The 19,650-nt window shown below is 46.7% G+C and overlaps 1 protein-coding gene across 4 annotated transcripts in view; it reads right to left on the bottom strand.

Annotated features, from left to right (window-relative positions):
* NAT10 (N-acetyltransferase 10) overlaps positions 1-17,486 on the bottom strand; it is a 39,440-nt gene extending 21,954 nt beyond the window's left edge. Inside the window, exons 1-9 of one of the 4 annotated variants that reach the window (XR_004621392.1) lie at positions 15,123-17,486; positions 13,055-13,177; positions 12,619-12,710; positions 9,305-9,476; positions 7,872-7,994; positions 6,136-6,197; positions 4,386-4,500; positions 4,186-4,293; positions 786-919 (exon numbers count right to left, since the gene is read on the bottom strand). Coding sequence is in view for 3 of the 4 variants with exons in the window: in XM_034645912.1 (XP_034501803.1) it covers positions 786-919; positions 4,186-4,293; positions 4,386-4,500; positions 6,136-6,197; positions 7,872-7,994; positions 9,305-9,476; positions 12,619-12,710; positions 13,055-13,162 (914 nt within the window). In the remaining variant the exon portion in view is untranslated. Of the gene's footprint in view, positions 1-785; positions 920-4,185; positions 4,294-4,385; positions 4,501-6,135; positions 6,198-7,871; positions 7,995-9,304; positions 9,477-12,618; positions 12,711-13,054 lie in introns of all 4 variants that reach the window. The other 3 variants (XM_034645912.1, XM_002920613.4, XM_019801155.2) reach the window with 3 other exon arrangements.
* Positions 17,487-19,650: the final 2,164 nt, after the last annotated feature.

The raw sequence follows: 19,650 nt of genomic DNA, 5'->3' as shown, positions 1-19,650 counted from the left end.
CTGCAGCGAACCTGCAGGGGACACTGGCTGAGTGTAAAGGATGCCGATGGCGAAGGTGCTGACGGTCCCCGCTGGAGCAGCAGGAACAAGAGACGGGAAGTCAGGGGCTGACCTCAGCCCCAGCACTACCGGCACTGACTTGCTGGGGCATCTTGAGTGACTCACTGAAACTCCCTAGGCCCGGGTTTATCCCACTGTGAAATGCTTACGGAGCTATTAGAAGCACCAAGGAAGAGCATGCCTATGAGGACATGGTAAATTCTAGGTCCATTATCTCTGCCTGTGAGGCTGAAGTACACACTCTTCTGACGACTGCATTAATCTTCTGCCCAAGGCAAAAGAACAGAAAGGACATCACACTCAAAGGCAGCTCCTCAAAAGCAAACAAGATTCCTACTGACCGAAATCATTAAAATGTCAAACGTGTACTTTTCGCAGTCAGCAGAGATGGTCACATATATTCCCACCTCCTAAACAGCTTTAAGTTTCTTACTCCTGTGTCTTTGCTTTTGTACATCTGTCCCACTTTTTTTGTGTTTGTTCAACTTTAAATAGTGATCGCAAAGGTCCTGGTATATGTATCCATGCGCCTGCACACATGTGTGCACCCCTGGGGGGATGGGGGGAAACAGTGTCACTGTGTCTAGACAGGAACCCACAACGTAGAGACTCACACAGGAGCCCGCGCAGACCCAGGGACGGTCTCCTGGTCCCTTGACTCCTATCCCGCACACTTATTCCTCAGAGCTCAGATTTCCCAAAGAGGGGGAATGAGACCTCCTTACCCAAAAGCTACTGCCCCAGCAATAGCCAATCCCAGAGCTGCAGACTTCCCCCTTCCTCGGGCAGCCGTGAGCGCAACAGTACTCCTCAGGGTCTTTTCCGAGATGCCTTCGATGAACTTTAAGACAGCTTTGGCCTGTGAAAAGAGAACCCTATTATGAGCTTTGAGAAAGACCAAGTTTCAGCCATCTACCACCACTACTGTAGAGAAGTCGAACCGAAATCAAAGGGGGCCAGTTCTGGCGAGCCAGGAGGCAAGGCTCAGCACTTGGGCTTCTTACTGCCTGGTCATCTCCTCTCAGTCTCAGGGCTTAAAATGCCACTCAGATGCTGCGAACACCCAATTCTAGACCTCTTCCCAACCCATCAAGCTCCTGTATACACACCATTGCCCCTACATGTCTCCACCTGTACGTCTGTCAGACTTCTCAGGCTGACCTGAGGGGAACCCAGAGTGTCCCCCACCAACCTCCTCCATCGACAGTCTTACCCATCTCAGTTAACTGTCCCACTATTTAGGCCACTATTTTCTCCCCACACCTGATTCACCAGCAAAGCCCATCAGTGCTACTTTCAAAATATATACGATCGATCCTACCACCTCTCACCAGTGTCCTCCTCTGCCACGCTGCTCCAAGCCCCCACCCTGTCTTCCCCATTATTACAAGAGACTCCCAGTTAGTCTTTCTACTTCCGTCTTTGCTCCCCTACAGTCTAGACTCAACATAGCAGCCAGAGGAAGAATTTTAAAATTCAGCTGGGGATCTCTCCGGCAGCTATGCTGAGAGACTGGACACGTGAAACCTTCCGTGGGAGCCCACCTCTCAGAGAATAAGTGCCAAGCCCTTCGGGGCCACGTGGCTGTGGGGCATGACCTCTGTCATCTCCTCCTACTCTCATCTGCTCGCTCTGCTTCACCGCAGGCAGCCTCCTTGCTGGTCCTCGAGCACACCGGGCAGACTCCTACCTCGGGCCTCGGCACCTGCGGTAGCAGCACTCTCCCTCCAGACGGCCCTACGGCTCGTTGCCCCAACTCCTTCAAGGCTTTGCTCGAGGACCACCTTCTAAACCAGGCCTCCTAGAACCACAGCACTCCCGATCCCTCTTTGACATTGTTTCTCCATCGTATACAGCACCTTCTATTACACATCAGGACTGGCCTGTTTCCTTGACTCACTGTCAGACTCAACCCACCAGCACGCAAGCTCCACGAAGCAGGTGTGCCCCTCCTTTTTACCGCTGACCCCAGTGCCTAGGGTAGTGCCTGGCACCTAGGAGAGCAAGATGCCAGAGGCACAGAATGAGAGGAGGAACCACAACACTACTCGGGGGCCAAACTCTACTCCCCTACTGGGATCTGCCCTGGGAACAGGCCAAGGTTGGGAAGAAGGCCAGATGGTCCAGCCTGGCAGTTGCCTTACACACCCAGGCAGCGACACTAAAGAAGATACTGTAGAGGCACAAGCCCAGGCAGATGGAAGGGAAGGAAGGGGACGAGCTCCAAGAAGCCAGAGTCTCTCCAGATGGAAACACTCAGAGGAGAGCCAGGTCCTATTCATCCTAACCTGGCTTTTGCTGAGCACTGTATTTTGCTCTTTTGTTGCTTACTGCTGAAAAGTTTTAAACTCTGACAAAACATAAGTAGGAAAAACCTAACGTAACGGAAGGGTAAGATATCTGGACTAAAAATGCATTCTAGGGGCACCTGGGTGACACAGTCGGTTGAGCATCTGAATCTTGGTTTTAGCTCAGGTCATGATCTCATGGTTCATGGGATCAAACCCCATGTCAGGCTCCCTGCTCGGCAGGGAGTCTGCTTGAAGATTCTCTCCCTCTGCCCCTCCCCTGCACAGACGTGCTCTCTCAAATAAATAAATCTTTTTCTAAAACAATATGCTAAAATGAAAAACCAACCGCCCCAAAATAATTTACAAAACAAAAAAAACCTGGGTGACCGGCAATTATAGGAGAAAAGTACCACTTTTCTCATAATTCAAGCAACACAAATCAGAACAGTGATCCTGCATTCCCATAGCACAGGGCTGGTAGGCTTAGAAGTTTAATCATAGCCAGTGCTGGTAAGGTATAGGGAAAAAGGCGTTTTCACACTGTTGCTGGTTCCATGAGCCGGCGCAACACCCATTTTAACGCGCACACACACTCTAATCCCGCAGTTCTGGAAACTTACCCAAGAGATAGTGCGTATTTGTAAGAAGGTCCTAACAGCACTGTTTACAACAGGAAAAAAGCTGGAATCAACCCAAATGCCTACTAGGGGACCACTTACACTATACGGTGTAATCCCTTCGCATATTTTTAAAATCTCCATTTGTATGCACAGAAAAAGTTCCAGAAGAACACGTGATAAACTGTTAATGGCAGTTGTCTCTGCAGAGTGGGACTGCCAAGTAGAAACACCATTTCCAATTTTTAATGCACACTCTTTCATACTTAGTGATTTTTTTTCTATGTATTTTCTCACACTACTGTTTTTACAGCTATTCCCTCTTCTGCCCTTTCTCCAACCTCTTACTCATTTCCTCTCTCTGACAAAGGAGACCAGGAAGTGGCTCAAAGCAGCCTAGAGCCTGCAGCCTGGGCTGCATAAAGAGCTATGTGGCCGATAATTCTATTTCTAGAACGAACAGGGAAATCAGCCTGCTGGGCCTCCGCCCCTAGTGGGAGGTGTCACTGCAGCTGTTTTCCATCATGAGGGCAGAGCCCAGTGCCAAGAGGCCTGGACTGATCCTCTGGCTGGACCAGAACCCTGAACACACCTGACAGCTTGAAGGCCTCTGGGCACTGCCCAGCCAGCTCCCGCTCAGCCCAGGAACCACTAGAGAAGCTGAGTCTACCAGCCCTGGCCACCTCGGCGTGCACAGAAATGCATTCTGGAAGCTCTCTCCCAGCCCACTATCTGTACCTAAAGATCAGGTCCACCCCACCATGGAGGCCCTATCAGGCCTTACTCTGCAACCAGGGTAAATACAAGGGGCCTCAGCCTCTCCTCTCACCTCTACACAAAGCAGAAGCAAAAATCTTTCTGTCACTAAAACTTAACTGAAATGGAAGAATACAGATTACCCTCTCTTGGAAAAAGCGCTGGGGGGATTCCTCTTTAAATTCAATCCATCTCCCCTGCACCCCACCCCCCAGACCCTCTACTCCCAGGACTAACGACCTGGGGTGGAGGGGAAGGTAATCCCTGGACGTGTTATAAACACAGATGACAGAAAGTAGCCCTGGTATTGCTGCATGAGTTCAAGCAAGAGAAAAGGTCCCTTCCCCAGGAGGATCCAAGTCCTGACTTGTCCTAACTTGGCTTCCGTTGCTTTCTGAATGTTCTATTTTCCCTCTGCACTATCTATCCTAGGGCAGGGAAGTTCGAAACGCCACACTTACCTGGTCTAGGGTCTTGCAGCAATCCACCAACACGCCCACAGGCTGAGTGTCCTGCAAGCTCTCCTTCAACTCCTTCAGCTCCAGGTCAGAAGGACCAAGACTCTCATCCTACCAGAGAGGAGAGAGTTTGCCACTGCCACGGAAGGGTCCTCACAAAAAACACGGCCTCGCCCTGATTCCTGGACCGCTGGCTGACTCACCGGGGTCTGGGGAGGTAGGGCCTCAATGCTGGCAGCGTGTGAAGAGACAGGCAGGATGCTGAGCTGGTCATCGATGACGAGACACTTCTTACAAGAGGCCAGAGAGAGAATAAATCTGAGAAACAAAACGGTCATGAGGTGTTGAGGGGGAAGAAGGGCAATGTCTACACAACAAAGGTGTGGCTTTTCTTCAGGAAAATCATTTGGCCCCCACATCTCTAAGAAAGCCAGAGAAAGCCAAAACCCAGTTGTAGGGCAGTGCAAGAGGATGCCGAGCCTCCCTACAAGGCACCTGAATGTGCTTTTTTTTTTTAAGATTTTATTTATTCATTTGAGAGACAGTGAGTGAATGAGAGAGAGCACAAGCAGTGGGAGGGGCAGAGGGAGAGGAAGTAGCAGACTCCCCACGGAGCAGGGAGCCTGACGTGGGGCTCCATCCCAGGACCGCGGGACCGTGACCTGAGAAGACGGACACTTAACCGACACCCGGCGCCCCCCAAACGTGCTTTATACAGCAAAAGCGAATACCCAGAACTGTCTTGAGAGACAGGTTACAAGCACTCCTACTGTGCACGACTGTCATACAACTGTTCCCTGTGTCATACAACCGTTTCCAACCCTCTTAGCTCACCCTTTGAGGACTGAGCTGTCTCAGGCCATCCTTCAATGGGGAACTCCAAACCCACCCCACAAATGATCACCAGTCACACAGGGAAACAAACCCATATGCGAATGAATTTACCTTCTGCCACAAGGAAGAAAAAATAAAGACGAGGCAGAAGAAAGAAAAGCTCCCTTAAGAAATTAACACAGACACTCCCACGGGTAGGAAAACATGTGTTTGGCTAGAAAATTCAAACTTCTCCAACAGCGCAAGAAGAGAGCCCCAACAGCTACTACCCCAGGCTTCCTATTGTTCTATCTGGCAGCACGCGGCCACCCCCCCCCCCCCCCCCCCCCCNTCCATCTACTGAGCGAAAGCTCCAGAGACGATGAAAACTGGAAAGGCCCCAAGCTTCAAGGCCAGGACCTCTAAACCTCAGCACTAGCAATGTTTCGGACCAGATGATTCTTGCTTGTGGGGCTGTTCCGTTTATTTTAGGCCGTTTGGCAGCATCCCTGGCTTCTACTCACTAGATGCCAGTAGCGTCTCCCGCCCCTGCCAATGCTCTCCCCCGAGTCATTGTTTCCAGACATTGCCAAATGGCCCCAGTGAGCAAGACTGCTCTAGATGAGGACCACTAATCCAGGCCATGGCTTCTCATGGAGTTTCACAGGCTGCTAACTGGCGTTCCCTACGGAAGGGCTCTGTGGTCAAATAAATCTGGGAAACGATCAGTAAAATAGGTCCCTGCTGCTTCAAGACTTTTCAGAGGCTACGACAGGCTAAAGTGAATCTTCACACAGGACAAACTGTATCACAGCTTCCCAGACACAACTGGCCAGAAACCCTTTCGACATAAAGTCCCTTTTAAAATACTAGTGTTCTGTGAAACACATTTTGGGAATCTGTGACCCAAATTACCCCTTTGACAGAAAAATAAGCTAAAAGCCAGAGAGGAGGAGGACTTGGTTCAAGCCCCAGCTTCCCACTCACTTTCACTGCCTCCAGTGGGCTTCCCAACCATCACTGCTGTCCGCAATCTCACCGCTCTGGACCCGTGCTACCCACCCTCAGACAAAAGCACAGCTTTCAGCTGTGCTTCCCACAGCTCCCCACAATTAAGGGAGAAATGTGCCTCAGACCTACCTCTCATTAAATCTTCCCACCACATCCTGATGGGCCTCGGTCCTGTATCTTGAATGCACGTCCTAAAAGAGACAACGTCCGTGAACAAAAACATCCCAAAGTAACGCTGAGGCTCTGGGTCTAAACGCGAGGACGGTCTAACAAGCAACCCCCGGATAAAGGAGGCGCTGGGGCAACTGCTGGAAATCCACTGCCATGTAACCTGCTGTGCTAAACGGCCTGACTGCTCTTTGCCAGAACTGGGATCATCAAACACTCAATGTAGTGTTTTCTATTATAACAAACTTCCCCTCATCTCAACTTTGACGTTTTTCCACATTTTATCCAGCATCGTAAGATGTCTTCACTCGTTCAATAAAACGTACATACCAACCGTGTGCCAGACATGCTGGGTATACGCTGGTGTTTAATGAAGCATAACCTCTGTGCTCATGGAGCCTATGGTCGAGTGGCTGGAGGGAAACAAACGAGTAAAATTCTGGCAAATGCTACAAAGTAAAAAAAGGGTGCAGTGATAGCGAATGGCAGGGGGGCGGTTACTTACATGCAATACAGAGGGAAGGCCCTCTGAGGTGAGAGGCAGGCAGCCACATGAAAGGGGGAAGAAGGACAAACAAACTGACACGGGCACAAGTTATTCATTCATTCACAAGCATTGAGTGATTACTAAATGCCAGGCACTCTTCCAGGATCTGGGAGTGCACCAGTGAGGAAAACAAAGTCCCTGATCTCACGAAGTTTAGAGACAAGCACAGGAAGTCAGACAGTAAACAAATAAATATGTAACTTCAGGTAGTTGCCAAATGCTCTGAAGAAAAATAAAGCAGGTCACGCATTTCAAACAGGGTGTGAGGAAGACCACACTGAGGAGGTGGTGTCTGAGCAAGGACTTGAATGCAGTGAGGAAGAGGGCCACACGGATATCCCAGCGGCCACAGCAAGTGCTCGGGCCTTGAGGTGAGAGCGTACTGGGCATGTCTGAGGNATACTGGGCATGTCTGAGGACACCTGAGGAAGCCAGAGGGGCCACAGTGGTGGGTGATGGGAAGAGGAGTGGTGACAGGAAACAGCTACTAAGGTTTGAGGAAAGTCCAGGTCACTGTATAAATACAGCTCATGAAAGCCTGAGGCCAATCCTAACACCATTCCCGAGCAGGGCCATGGGATGACTGAAAACCTAAGAACTAAGAACATCCACGTGGCAATACTGATGGGGTCAGAGCCCAGCTCTGCATCCACTGAGACATATTCTCATTCCTAACCATGTCCTCGGCTTTGGATGGAAACTACCCCTCCCAGAGCCGAAGCTCTTGCCGAAGTAGGAGTGGAACTGGCAAATGTTCCTTCATTATCCAACAGGATGAGGACTGGTGAGGACGTCTGTGCATGGTCCCTTTTTTGCAATACACAAATGAGCCACTGGCATGGCTCTCTGCAGAATACCATTCCAGAAATGGAACTACGTAACAGCCGCGTCATACCTGAACCTCACTGGTGTAGAAGCTGCAAACACCCGAAAGCAAATGTGAAATTCAGAGAGCCCGGGCACAGTCAGGGCCGCTAACATTTCTCCACAGTGACCTTCTCATTACTTGTAGTCAAAAAGCTCCCAGCTCAGAGCCTGTGCTGACCACTCACTGGAGCTGTGCAATCGGAATTCTTAAAAGAAAATGACCAACAGCAAAAACACAGCTTCATCTGACCCACCAGAGTTCAGTTAAAAACCATACACCTACCATGGTCATCGTGTACAACTGCTTCAGCGAATTCATGGTCCGCAGGAGGATGACCACCAACCCACCACCTTCCACTGTTTCCACAGTTCTGGCCAGCAAGTTTGGAGTTAAAGCTTCAAAATCCTGGAAGAAGAAGAGCTTGGAAAGGGCTGGTCATGCAAAGAGCGCCAAAGACCAGGTGATAAAGTAAAAGGACGACTTCAGAGAACAAACCCAAGACCACAGCCCCCACCCAACTCACCAGTATGGACACATACACACACACCCCTTCCTGACAGGCAGAGAAGCGAGCCCAGCCCTGGAGAATAGGGGTACCTGGTTTTGTATGTCAAGCGTGTCTAATAATCTCAGACAAAATCCTATTTGGGAAGAAATCCTCCCATCTTCACTGACCCGCACTTGCATTTCACAAATCCCTCATGTTCATTTTCGCACGTGTTTACAGACAGAAGCTGTCCGACAAAACTCAACTGCACCACATGGGGGAGCCACTGCTTAAGGGAGCCTTTTCCACGGACCCTGGTAACAGAGGCAGCCTAGGAACGCTCCCTACCAGTTAGCCTGAGCAAGAAGAGGCAAAATGCTCTCTTCGTGTCTCCAAGGTGGGATGCAAGCCAGCAGTACGGGACAACCCACTGGAAAGTCGAAAAAAATAAAAACTTCCAATTCATGATTTTTTCCCCTCATTTCTTAATTTACATTTTGTAAGGTACGTTTTATGATGTACTTAATCATAGTAATGAATGCATATAATAAACACATACCAAAATTGGGGATTTGAGCTTAAACGTGTTCTTTTTCGGGGTATGTGGGGGTCACGAATGTCAGGAATCAAAAGATAAAACACAGACCGCCAGACCACCAGAGCCCAAAACAAAGAAAAACGTGAAATTTAGTCTATTCACTTGACTGGCAGAATAAGACCAGTGAAAAAAGGCACCAGGTAGTTCTCTACGGGGGGAAAAGTAAGGGGATTTTAAGGACTACAAAGAGGGATGGAGGGTGTCCGTGGCAGTTATGCCGATCAAGCACTCTGGAGAGAACGCCTAAGTGCACAGGTCTCCACCCTGTCGGTTAAAACAGGCCCCACTGCTCACTGCTCACCAAAGGCTTCAGCTAGTTCCAGCAAGGATCTGGGGACGGGGGCTGCTTGAAGCTCACGGCACTTTCTTTCTCACCTTCAGCTGCTTAGAAGCAGCTGTGATGGAGCATATGTGTCAGCTCTGGTATCTCGAGATAAGTGTGGCTCTCAGTGGAAAAGTTTATTTTTATATGCGGTGAGTTATCAAGTTTGCTTTGGGAAGTGGCCAAGTGTTCCACTGACAACGCTCGGGGGAGGTGGTACAGGGGACTCTTTCTCCTGACAGTCTGCCTGTTCTTGCGGGGAGCCCTCCGTGCTCAAGCTCCAGGCACAAGCCGGGGGAGCCACCCACCTGGAGGACGCACATGCCGAAGGTGTTGCCCAGGATCTTGTGGGTTTCATTGTAGTAGCAGTAGCGAATGTTTGTGGCCGCCACGAACAGTTCGAAGGGGTCATCTTGCTTTATGTTCAACGTCCCATTCTTTATTTTTTTCTGGAGCTGTCGCATCCTTTTCTTCCGGTGACTGCAATCACCCCCCCCATACACACCCCAGGAAGGCCAGTAAACCAGAGAGGCTAAAAGGGTGGCAGCAGGGGACAGGCCAATGATCACCCACCCAGACCCTCAGAGCTAGAAGGAAACTCCGCAACTGTAGTGCTAACCCCTCCCTTTAAAGGGGAAGGAAAGAGTAGAGAGGTTGAGGATGGGCTTCGGAGGGGGCCAGGGGTAAGTCTGTGTGGGGACCCTGCTATGCTGCCCTGGCACCTTCTGTAAATAGTTAACTTCAAAAGAAGGGTAACGGAAGGACCTAAACCTCACATCTCGGATAGACCAGAGTTTGAAATCAACCTTGGTGACCTCATCCCTTAGTCTCAAGCCCCTGCTTCCACTACATGGTACCGTTCCCCAGAAGACCTGGGAAAGGCAGGGTGACCACAGGCAGTTTATTCATTTTGCATAAATGAATTCATCTACTTCCTTCCCCAGACTGTGGGATCAAGTCCTCAAGGGCAGCTCTGACTTAATACAGACAGAAGATATAAGGGTTGGAATGGGATCTGGATAGTTCTCAGGAATCCTGAACTTTTCTTTTGTCTTAAAAACCCTGACTATCCAACTGTCATTTAACTTTCTTCTACAAAAGAGAGAAAAACAGGAAAGCTCCAGAATTGAGGCTTATAACTGATCGAAATGTTACCACAGTTCTCTAACTGAATAGCTAGAACAAAGACCCTCCCTCTGGGCCCATATTTCTTCATCTGTGAAAGAGGCAGTTGGGCAAGGTTACTGTCACTTAGGGATTGTGCCTTAGCCCATGACTTATAAGCATCAGCTAATCTGGGGCTCTGTCACCTCAAGACAGGGTTGGGAGAGCTACAAGAGGCAAAGAAGAGATTCTTACAAGTGAAGTCGGAGGGGTTAAATAGGAAAGGCAAATCTGCCCCGAATACTGTGAACTGCCTAATTCTGCACCTGTCTGAGTTACCAACTGCACGGCAGTAACACTCACAAGCCCCAGAAACTTACTATTCTGCTGACAGGCAAGAGAGCTTATCCTCAATCTGTATTAAAAATGCTTACCTGCCCAATTACGAAAGAATATATACAACAAAATACCTATTATGATTCATAATGACACACAGTGACAGCTAAATGCTAACTATGCCTACGTACTGAGATTATAAATGCTCTTATTTCCATCTTTGTGATCTGCCTGTATTTTTCGTATTTCTTACAAGAACGCATTTATATGTTTTTTTAAAAAGCAAGACAATTTACTCAAAACCTAGTTTCTTTTAGGCAGAATCAAGTCTCTCGAAGACCAAAGGATGCTAACTGATCAAATTTAGCGTTTGGAACTAAGTACAATTAAAAAACTTAAACAATGCATTCAACTCAACAAATATTATCTGAGCACCTACTACAAACATGCCAGATCATTTGAAAATACGAAAATATAAAGATAAGCAGGTGAGGCTTCCTAACTAAATGAACTTACCACCTGGAAATAAAACAAGACCAGGGTGCAGATGAGCATCTTGCCGGGGAAGTAGAACAGAGAGTGACCAACACTGGAAGACAGCAGGGAGTAAGGAGGGTGGAGGCACCCCGAGGTGTGACTACAGGGTTTGGGGAAAGTTTGGGGAATGAGGCAGGCCCCAAAATGTTTCAGAAGGTGATGCCAGAGAGGCAGACGTGGCACCCTGGGCAGAGGAGGCAGCAGGGCCAAGGCCGGGAGTACCCACTGCACAGAGCAGCCAGAGCTGAGATTCCGGTTCAGAGTCAACGCCAGAGACAAACACATTTGGCAACAGAGCACAGAAGAGAGGCTCAAGGACAGAAAAGCACATGCAAGCTAGGCAGAGGGCAGGAAATAAGATCAAGAAAAAGAGCACTGCTCAGGAAGGCAGTCTGAGAAAGCATCACAGAGGCCAAGATAGGAGTGCACTTCTGACATATCACAAAGTGGGTTATCTGCCGAGGAACAGGACTCGGCACTCCAAACTCCTCCATACACAAAATTATGGGCGGAACTACCAGGTCTCCACTAGATGGACTGACCCCACCTCCTCAGGCCCAGGGACGGGTATCTCTCCACAGGAATTTGGGAAGAAAGACTGATGTCCAACATTGCTGGACCTCAACAGCTACTTCTGCCATGGGGACAAAAGAACACAGAAAGCGGAGCTGTGGTGGGGAAGAACAGAGCCGACAATAAGAGCGGGGAGCATTAGTGCTCCGGCTCTATATCAGCCGAGGCAGGGCTGAAATCTCATCCGCGTAAGTATCTCCTATACTTCAAGAAACTCCCTTTGGGCCTAAGTGTGTTTGTGGCGAAGGTCTGCTATTTACAACTAGACATCTCGACTACAGCAGCTTCAAAAAATAAAAGGAGGCCCACTGTCAAACACAACAGTGAACCGGTGGAGAAAGAGCTCTGAGAGGAGGGAGAAAAGCTGCTGCGTGAGATGTCGGGCTGTCAGTGACTTCCCAGAGCACAATCTGGTCACAATGATCGAAGCAGAAACCAGTTATCAAAGAGAGTGGCTAGAAGCACACAAGGCTTATGTTTCACGGCAATAAACGTGAGAGAAAATGAAAGCCTGAGAGATAAAACTGGGTAGGCAGCTAATCTTTTTTTTTTTTTTTTTGAGACTGGAGAGCCGAGCACGTTTACAGGAAAGAGGAACAAGTTTCAAAGGGGTATGTAGTGGCTGGCTGGCAGAGGAAAGAGGGTGCAGGTCCTGAAAGAAGTGAGAGAAGAGATCCAGCGTAGATGAAGGGTTGGCAGTGGACATGGGATGAGGCACACCCTCCTCAGAAACAAAAGGCAAAAAAAGAGACTGAAAATGCAGAGTAAATATGAGATGGGAAAAGTCAACTGAAGGAACTTGCATTAGATAGGCTTGATCAGCTAGAAAAGTAAAAGGAAAAATCACAGGCAGAAATCAAGGAACTGGGCTGGGGACTTCTACAGAGCATGGAACAGATGTGAAAGTTATTGTCAGGAATGAAGAAAGGACATCAGCACTATCATTTTCTCTCTTTGGAAGTGTCCTCAGAGGTAGCACCTCCCTAATGATCCCAGAAAAACTAGGTCAGGGAATCACTGGCTGGTACTGAAGTAAGGGGCAGGAACTGTAAGTGGTAAAGGCCAAACTTACCTGCTAAACCCCAGCTCTTTCTTGTAACACCACAGCACTGAAGGCCGAGCCTTCACAGTTGCTTTGGACAACATGTGATGAAGTATGACCACCTGCCAAAGGAAGAAGTCACAGAATCTCAGTGCCCAAAGAGACCTTAGAGACTGCCAGGCCCAAGACCTGACTTGACAGATCCGGAAAGTAAACCGAAGGCCAGGACAGGGAAGTGCCCCAGGTCACAAAGCCAGTAGGGCCTAAGCAGGGGCTAGAAGCCCGGTCACACACACTTAACCTCATGCTTAGTCCCTGCTAAGGTTCTCACTAGGCATTTTACTCAAAGAAGACCAGTCAAAGGGACCTTAAGGTTACCATGTGCTGAAACCTCAGAGGGCCAATAACAAGTTGACTCTGTGGAATAAGATACAAAGTCAGTCAGGAAGTGTTGACTGGGTCTTACCTGATCCTTCCCCCGGTCTCCGACTACAACAAACAAAGACCTTTGCCGTTCAGCAACTCCATTTTCAATGAGAATCCGGATTCGGTTATCTACTTTCTTCCGATGCATGGTGAAAGATTACCACTGAAACAGAGAGAAAGGAAACGCAACTGGACATGAACACCAGATTCTAGGTGAGGAACATTAGCTGGAGGCTTCCTGTGGGGCCTGGGGCTGTGAGAGGCGCATTTTTAAGAAACATTTTACTTAACCCTCCAACTGTTCCCTAGGGAACATGTCCATTTCATTTTTAAAATTAGGAAACCGAGGCTTGGGAGGTGAAGAATATATTTCCTCAGCAGGAAAGTCAGAAGAGAAGCTATAATTCACACTCCTATCAAGGAGTTTTTTTTCAAAACTGAAAACAATTTTCCAAAAAACAGAATGATTAAAATATATGATGGCATATTTATAGAATAAGGCAGTTTTCAAGAAAACTTTTTCAAAATAACTTTCAGAAATTATCTAAGGATATGAATGTAGATACTTATGAGAAGACAGACATCACGGGATAAAGCACGATACCTTTTTTTTTATGCATGTACATAACATATAGGGAAAACAAACCTGGAAGAAAACACCAAAATGTAATGATTTCTGAATGGTGAGACTGCAGATCGTTCTTATTTTGTTTTTTTGTTATTTGGTGTTCTGTTGTTTTTTTTTTTAAATCATATGCATTACTAATAAAGTCAGGGAAAGGAAATCAATGAATATTACTGTGATGAAATGTGTCCCAATTGTCTCCTCGAGGGAGGGAAAACCATACTGAAGCCTGTATAGACCGTAAAAGTTACTGTGACTATATATGATACAATATTGCATCACTACCAGAATAAATACACCAAAAAAACATCAGGACTATCAATTATATTACTACAACATAAGACTAAGAATGACAGGTTACCTAGAAAGTCCAGGGCCTCCTGCATTCTAAACATGAAGTTCATTAATTGCCTTAACTGTGCTGTAACCATGCTTCTAATCTCCAATCCAAATATGGGTTTTAGCAGTTCTATCTTAATATCAAACATTTTGTTAAAATAAATGGCTCCTTTTTCATAAGAAAAGGAGCAAGTATAAAGAATTCAAGTATCTCAAGGAAGAAAAGTGACAAAGATAGGATTCACACTCAAGTCTGCCTGACTCCAAAGCCTAAGCTCTTTACAGCTCACAAATCTGCCCAGCTTGTCGGCTGATTGCTGCCACAAACCAACCACACATTGATCAATCAGTAACTAATTATTAGAGACTGTGTTTTGCCCTAGTTACTGTGGGAGCCCCAGAAGCAATACCAGATAAAGCCTTGACTTCAAGGAGCTCCCATTCTCCTTGGAGAAAATATTCAAGTGAAACAGATAAGGGGCGCTGTCTGAAGACAGACAAAATTAGATATAAAAATAATAGTACAGCCAGTGGTCTGAATGAAGGTTTGAGATTACTCTGGGCTGGAGGTGCCACGGAAGACTTGATGAACAGGGACCTGAGAGAAGAGAAAGAGGACTTGTCTTCATTCACTCATCTACTGGTCTAACAAAACAGCATCTATGTGCCAGTCACCATTCTAGGGGCATTAACAAAACAAAGTCCTGGATGTGATTGCTGAACAAAGACTATAAAAGAAGGAGCTGAGACAAACAGTTCAAAGCGTGGGAAGATTTAGACTTGGTTTGATGCCCAGCGCCTCAGTTTAATGCCCAGCGCCAATACCGAGAACTGTGGGTAAGCTCCGCGGAAAGCCAAAGTGTTGTCACCCACCCCCTCACTCCAACCCCTAACAAGAGGTCCCTAGAAGGTGGAGATCGAGCCACGCAACCCCCCCGAGAGCGCTCGAGAAGAACGCCGAGGGTGGCCGCTAATCGGGGAAGAAGAATCTATCACCTAGGAGCGCCCGTGCGGGAAGGCAGTCGGCAAGGGCCGGGCATCGGCATGGATGCAGAGACTTCATCCTCGATCCGGTCACCTCTGGGCCCAAGAATAAATGGACACCGACCTCGACACCCACCCCAAGCCATCCCGTGTTGGGTACCTGCGGCCCGAGCCCAGCAGATCCCAGCCAGCAGCCAAGCGGAAGCACGTGGGGGAACCGAATTACTCCAGCAGCCAGGAGGGAGCGGCGGGCTGCCCCTAGCGGATGCCTGGCCGCGCGCTCTCAGAGTTGGCCTCACTCCGCGACGCGCGTCCCGCTCAGGCCCTAGCAAGAGGCGTGTACGCAAGCGCACTAACGGCACGGGGGGTCCTTCCTCAACCAGGTCTCCGTGTGATGACGTCACAGGCCCGGGAGGCGGAGCTGTAGCCTAAATACCTGGCGCGGCCTTGGGATTCAGCCTCTGCTCGCGGCAGCTGTGATGCCGGTTGCGATTTGCCTCACATCCGATTCAAAATACCCTGGCTTCCGAGGGCAAAATGAGCATACAGGTGTCCGCCCCCCAGTTCCTGACACTGTGCTGGGACGAGCCCGGGTTCCCAGATGGGTCCGAGGCAGCACATGTAAGTGGTCCAGGGTTGTGTTAGCTTAGTTTAACGAGAGTCCAGGGATCCGTGCGTAATTTTACGGATTCTTTTATTAAATAACTTCCCACTTTAATGTGACAAAATGAGAAAACTCGACCAGCAGGCCTATTTGATTCATCTCACTTGACCCTCCACACCTGCAGAAATCCTGTAGAACCATCGAGAATTCAGTATGGTTTCTGCCCACCAGTATGGGTACTTTGTAAGCTCCCTATAGGCCTTATCTGGCCATCAGATGACGGAGCTCTTCTGAAACACCAGCTCTGGGGCTCTGCTCTTGCAAAATTACTTCACCTCCTTTCTTCCTCCACCCCCCACCCCCACCAGCTCCCAGGCGAAATTCGCCCATGTACAAGAACCACACATATATTCTTATACATTCTTGTCTTTGGGCCAGATCGTTGACCTTCAAGTTAACAAATCCCAGTTGCTTGCTTGTCGTTTTTCGGATACCTCAAATTCAAAATGTCTGATGCCGAACTTATCTTCCCTTCCCCACTTAACTCCTTCCCCAAATCAAGACACTTCCAATTCTAATGTAATCAACCACCACCCATTTAGTCCAATATCTACCATTTTCTAATTCACTCAACAAAAATGTCAACATGCCAGACACAACGAATCAAGTGACCAAAATGTTCCTATCACTCATGAAGTTTGCATAATTCTAAGTTTTAAGTGCTATTAAGAAAGAAGTATTAAGTAGATAGTGACAAAGGATATGTTTTAGTGATGGCCATGGAAGGCCTGAGGTAATAACACTGGAGCAAATACCCGAATTTAGAAATAATGAGCATTAAGAATACTTAAGTGAAAAGCCTTCCCACACTGAAGATATAACATATAGATTTCTAGATGGGAAAAATGTTGGCAAGGTGGCAAAGCAGCCAATGTAGCCAGACTACAATGAGCAAGAACAAAATGGCAGGAAATTAGGCCAAATAATGAACGCACATGGGCCAAACTTCAGAATTCTAGGTGTGATGGGAAAACCAGTGGAGTATGGGCAATTAGGAAGTGACAAAATCTGACTTGCCCTCAGAAAAGGCTTTCTTGGCTGCTGTGCAAAAATCGCTGCAGAAGGACAAGAGTAGCAGCAGCCAGCCATCGTAAGCTACGGTAGTTACCTGGCTCTAAGCCAGTGTAGTGGTGGTTGGAAGTGCGAGATGACTCACGACGTATTTTCAAGGTAGAACCATGCAGGTTGCTTAAGGACTAGATACAGCATATGAAAGGGAAAAAAAAAATGAGAGCCGAAGTATTTGCCCTAAGCAAATGGATGGATGAATGCAGGTTAATTAAGAGATTAATTTGGAACACTCAAGACATTCAAATCTGACTAGGACTGGAGTTTTGGGGAGTCTGAGACCTAGGAGTATTTAGGAGTGACAGAGAGTGACTGTATTCAAAGTCCTGGAATTAGATGAGATCACCTAGGGAAGATTGTAGCTAGAGATCAACGTCTCACAACTGAAGCGTGGATTACCCAGCAAAGGATACTGATTACTGAGTGGCCAGTGAGACAGGAAACACAGAATCCATTCACTACCGCCCTCCACTTTGTTGTAATTCATTTCTCAATGGGCTACTCCAATAAACATGTCTTGCCCCATACATCTTGTTCTCAACACTGCACTGTGTATTCTTTACATGGCAATTTTATTAGGTGACCATCCTTTAACCCACCCCTGTCCCCATACACACACAGTTTAGAAACCCTTTATAGTTTCCAACTGTTAAAGAGATAAAACATAACATGGAGGGGCGCCTGGGTGGCACAGCGGTTAAGCGTCTGCCTTCGCTCAGGGCGTGATCCCGGCGTTATGGGATCGAGCCCCACATCACTCCTCCGCTATGAGCCTGCTTCTTCCTCTCCCACTCCCCCTGCTTGTGTTCCCTCTCTCGCTGGCTTGTCTCTATCTCTGTCGAATGAATAAATAAAATCTTTAAAAAAAAAAAAAAAAAACATAACATGGAACATAACTATGAAGCTATCTATAGCACCCGTTACCTGTTTCTTCAGCCACTAACTACTAAAACCGTCTCCTTCCACTTGAGCAGATAGCCTTCTCAGTCACTGGGAGATTGTACCTTTGGACATGCTCTTCTCTCCACTTCTCTGCCTAATTAATTACTCCTCGTCCATCAAGTCTTAGTTCAATTATCCCTTTCACCAAAGTCTTTCCTGATCATTTTGACTAGGTCATAACTCAGTCATGGCCTTTATGCCTGTCATCAACCATGTTGCTCCATCATGGCATTTGCTACATTTTTGTCACCACCTCATTATCTTTGACTAGACTGTTCAGTGAAAGTAGGAACCACAGTGATTTTGTCACCACTGAATGCTTAGTGCTTGCCATGATGCTTGGGAAAGGACACCCAGATCTGCCAAATGAAGCCTTTAGTTCAATGGCTTAATACAGTGTCTCCCAAATATAAACACAGTACTTAAAACTAGTATTTACAAATAAAAATACAACACTAAGAACTGCCTTTACTAGATCAAGTGGTCTTGAACTGCCTACACTCAATGAGCCAGTCTTCTGCATGAGACTGGATTAGGCCTTGCAAAAGCTGTTAAATTAAGGTATTAAGATCCTGGCTGAAAGAAGGTGGTAGTCTAGTCTCCACAGAAGACAAGGCTACCAGAGAGATTTCTTCAAAGCTTTTTCCTTCTCTCCTCTCACAAGTAAGCACTTCAGAGCTTTGCTGGATAGTATACACAACTAATGCAGACTTCACTCAAGGACAGTAAGGAATCAGATTTTAATATTTAATCTAATGTAATTAAAGACATTCACTAGTCTTTTCCAGTGTTTTTATAGATCTCAGAATGGGAAAAGGTATAGAGATAAGCCTTAACAATTTACATTCATTTTCCTGATAGTTTCCCTCCCCAATGACGCTACAGAAGGGATAAGCTCAAGGGCAATACTGATTCTCTGAATATAATTTATAGCCAGTAAAATTAAAAGTGTTTAGTAAGAACTCAAGTAGGAAGAGAGTTCGGGAACTTAAAGATGAAATGGAGAAGGGTTTGAACTCCATGCTTACCTGTATCTCATTCCCCTAGGTATATTACCAGAAATATAATGAACAGTACAAATTTCCTAAGACACTTAGGAGGGTGACTACTCAACTGCCTTCTACATTTTATGAACTGGTTGTCAACAGAGCACTTCAGTTACTGAGGCTTCTGAGAATAAACACAAATTCTCATGCCTCCTATAAGTGGAAAAGTCTCCCACATAACAGAGATGCTTACATAGGAGACAAAAGAACTATAGAAGCTAACCGATTAAAAATGTTTAAAGGATATATGTTTTAATATCAAGATACAGTGATTGCAAAAACTCTTCCATACTCTTTAGGGATATTAGGATCTAGAAATAAAACTGTTCTAACCAAGGTCATCAATGACATTCTACCCTAAAGCTTTAAAATAGAAGTCTCATTATCCACATGAGATGACATATTGTGCATTTAAAAAAGTACCTTATATGTGGAGTCTTACTATACCAAGAAGCTACAGTGACACATGTTGACAGTCATTTCCTTGCAACTCTGCTAAAAGCATTTGACGAAACAAAAGGCCTTCTGCAGGTAGGACAAGTATTCACATATTATACAGGACACTTAGTACCAAGACGCAGATCTTAACGGGACTTCTTTTTAAAAGGTTCTCTGCCTCATAATGAGGCACTCCTTTAAAAAATATAGTCTGAATTGAGACATAAAAGCTTAACATTTAGACTGTGATAGAATGCCAAAAAAAATTATAATATTTCCAAAAGAACAAATGATTCTTTTAAAAACATACATAGAAATAATAAAACTACTAACAACTTTACACATTCACAACATCTACACTAATGCATAGTTTGAAACCTAGAAAGCATTTCTCCCCCATCCCATCTCTGAACTGACTCATAGAGGAGATCACTGTATAAAGAACTTATTTACTTCAATTTTAAATGTCATGAAATAATTTTCTACACAGATAGCAAATTTAGTTTTATATATAGGATTGTAAGCATACA

The sequence above is a fragment of the Ailuropoda melanoleuca genome, chromosome 16 (assembly GCF_002007445.2).
Source record: "Ailuropoda melanoleuca isolate Jingjing chromosome 16, ASM200744v2, whole genome shotgun sequence".
NCBI classification, from domain to species: Eukaryota; Metazoa; Chordata; class Mammalia; order Carnivora; family Ursidae; genus Ailuropoda; species Ailuropoda melanoleuca.
Note: the sequence above shows the minus strand (reverse complement) of the source record. Positions and strands in the feature narration are given on the sequence as shown.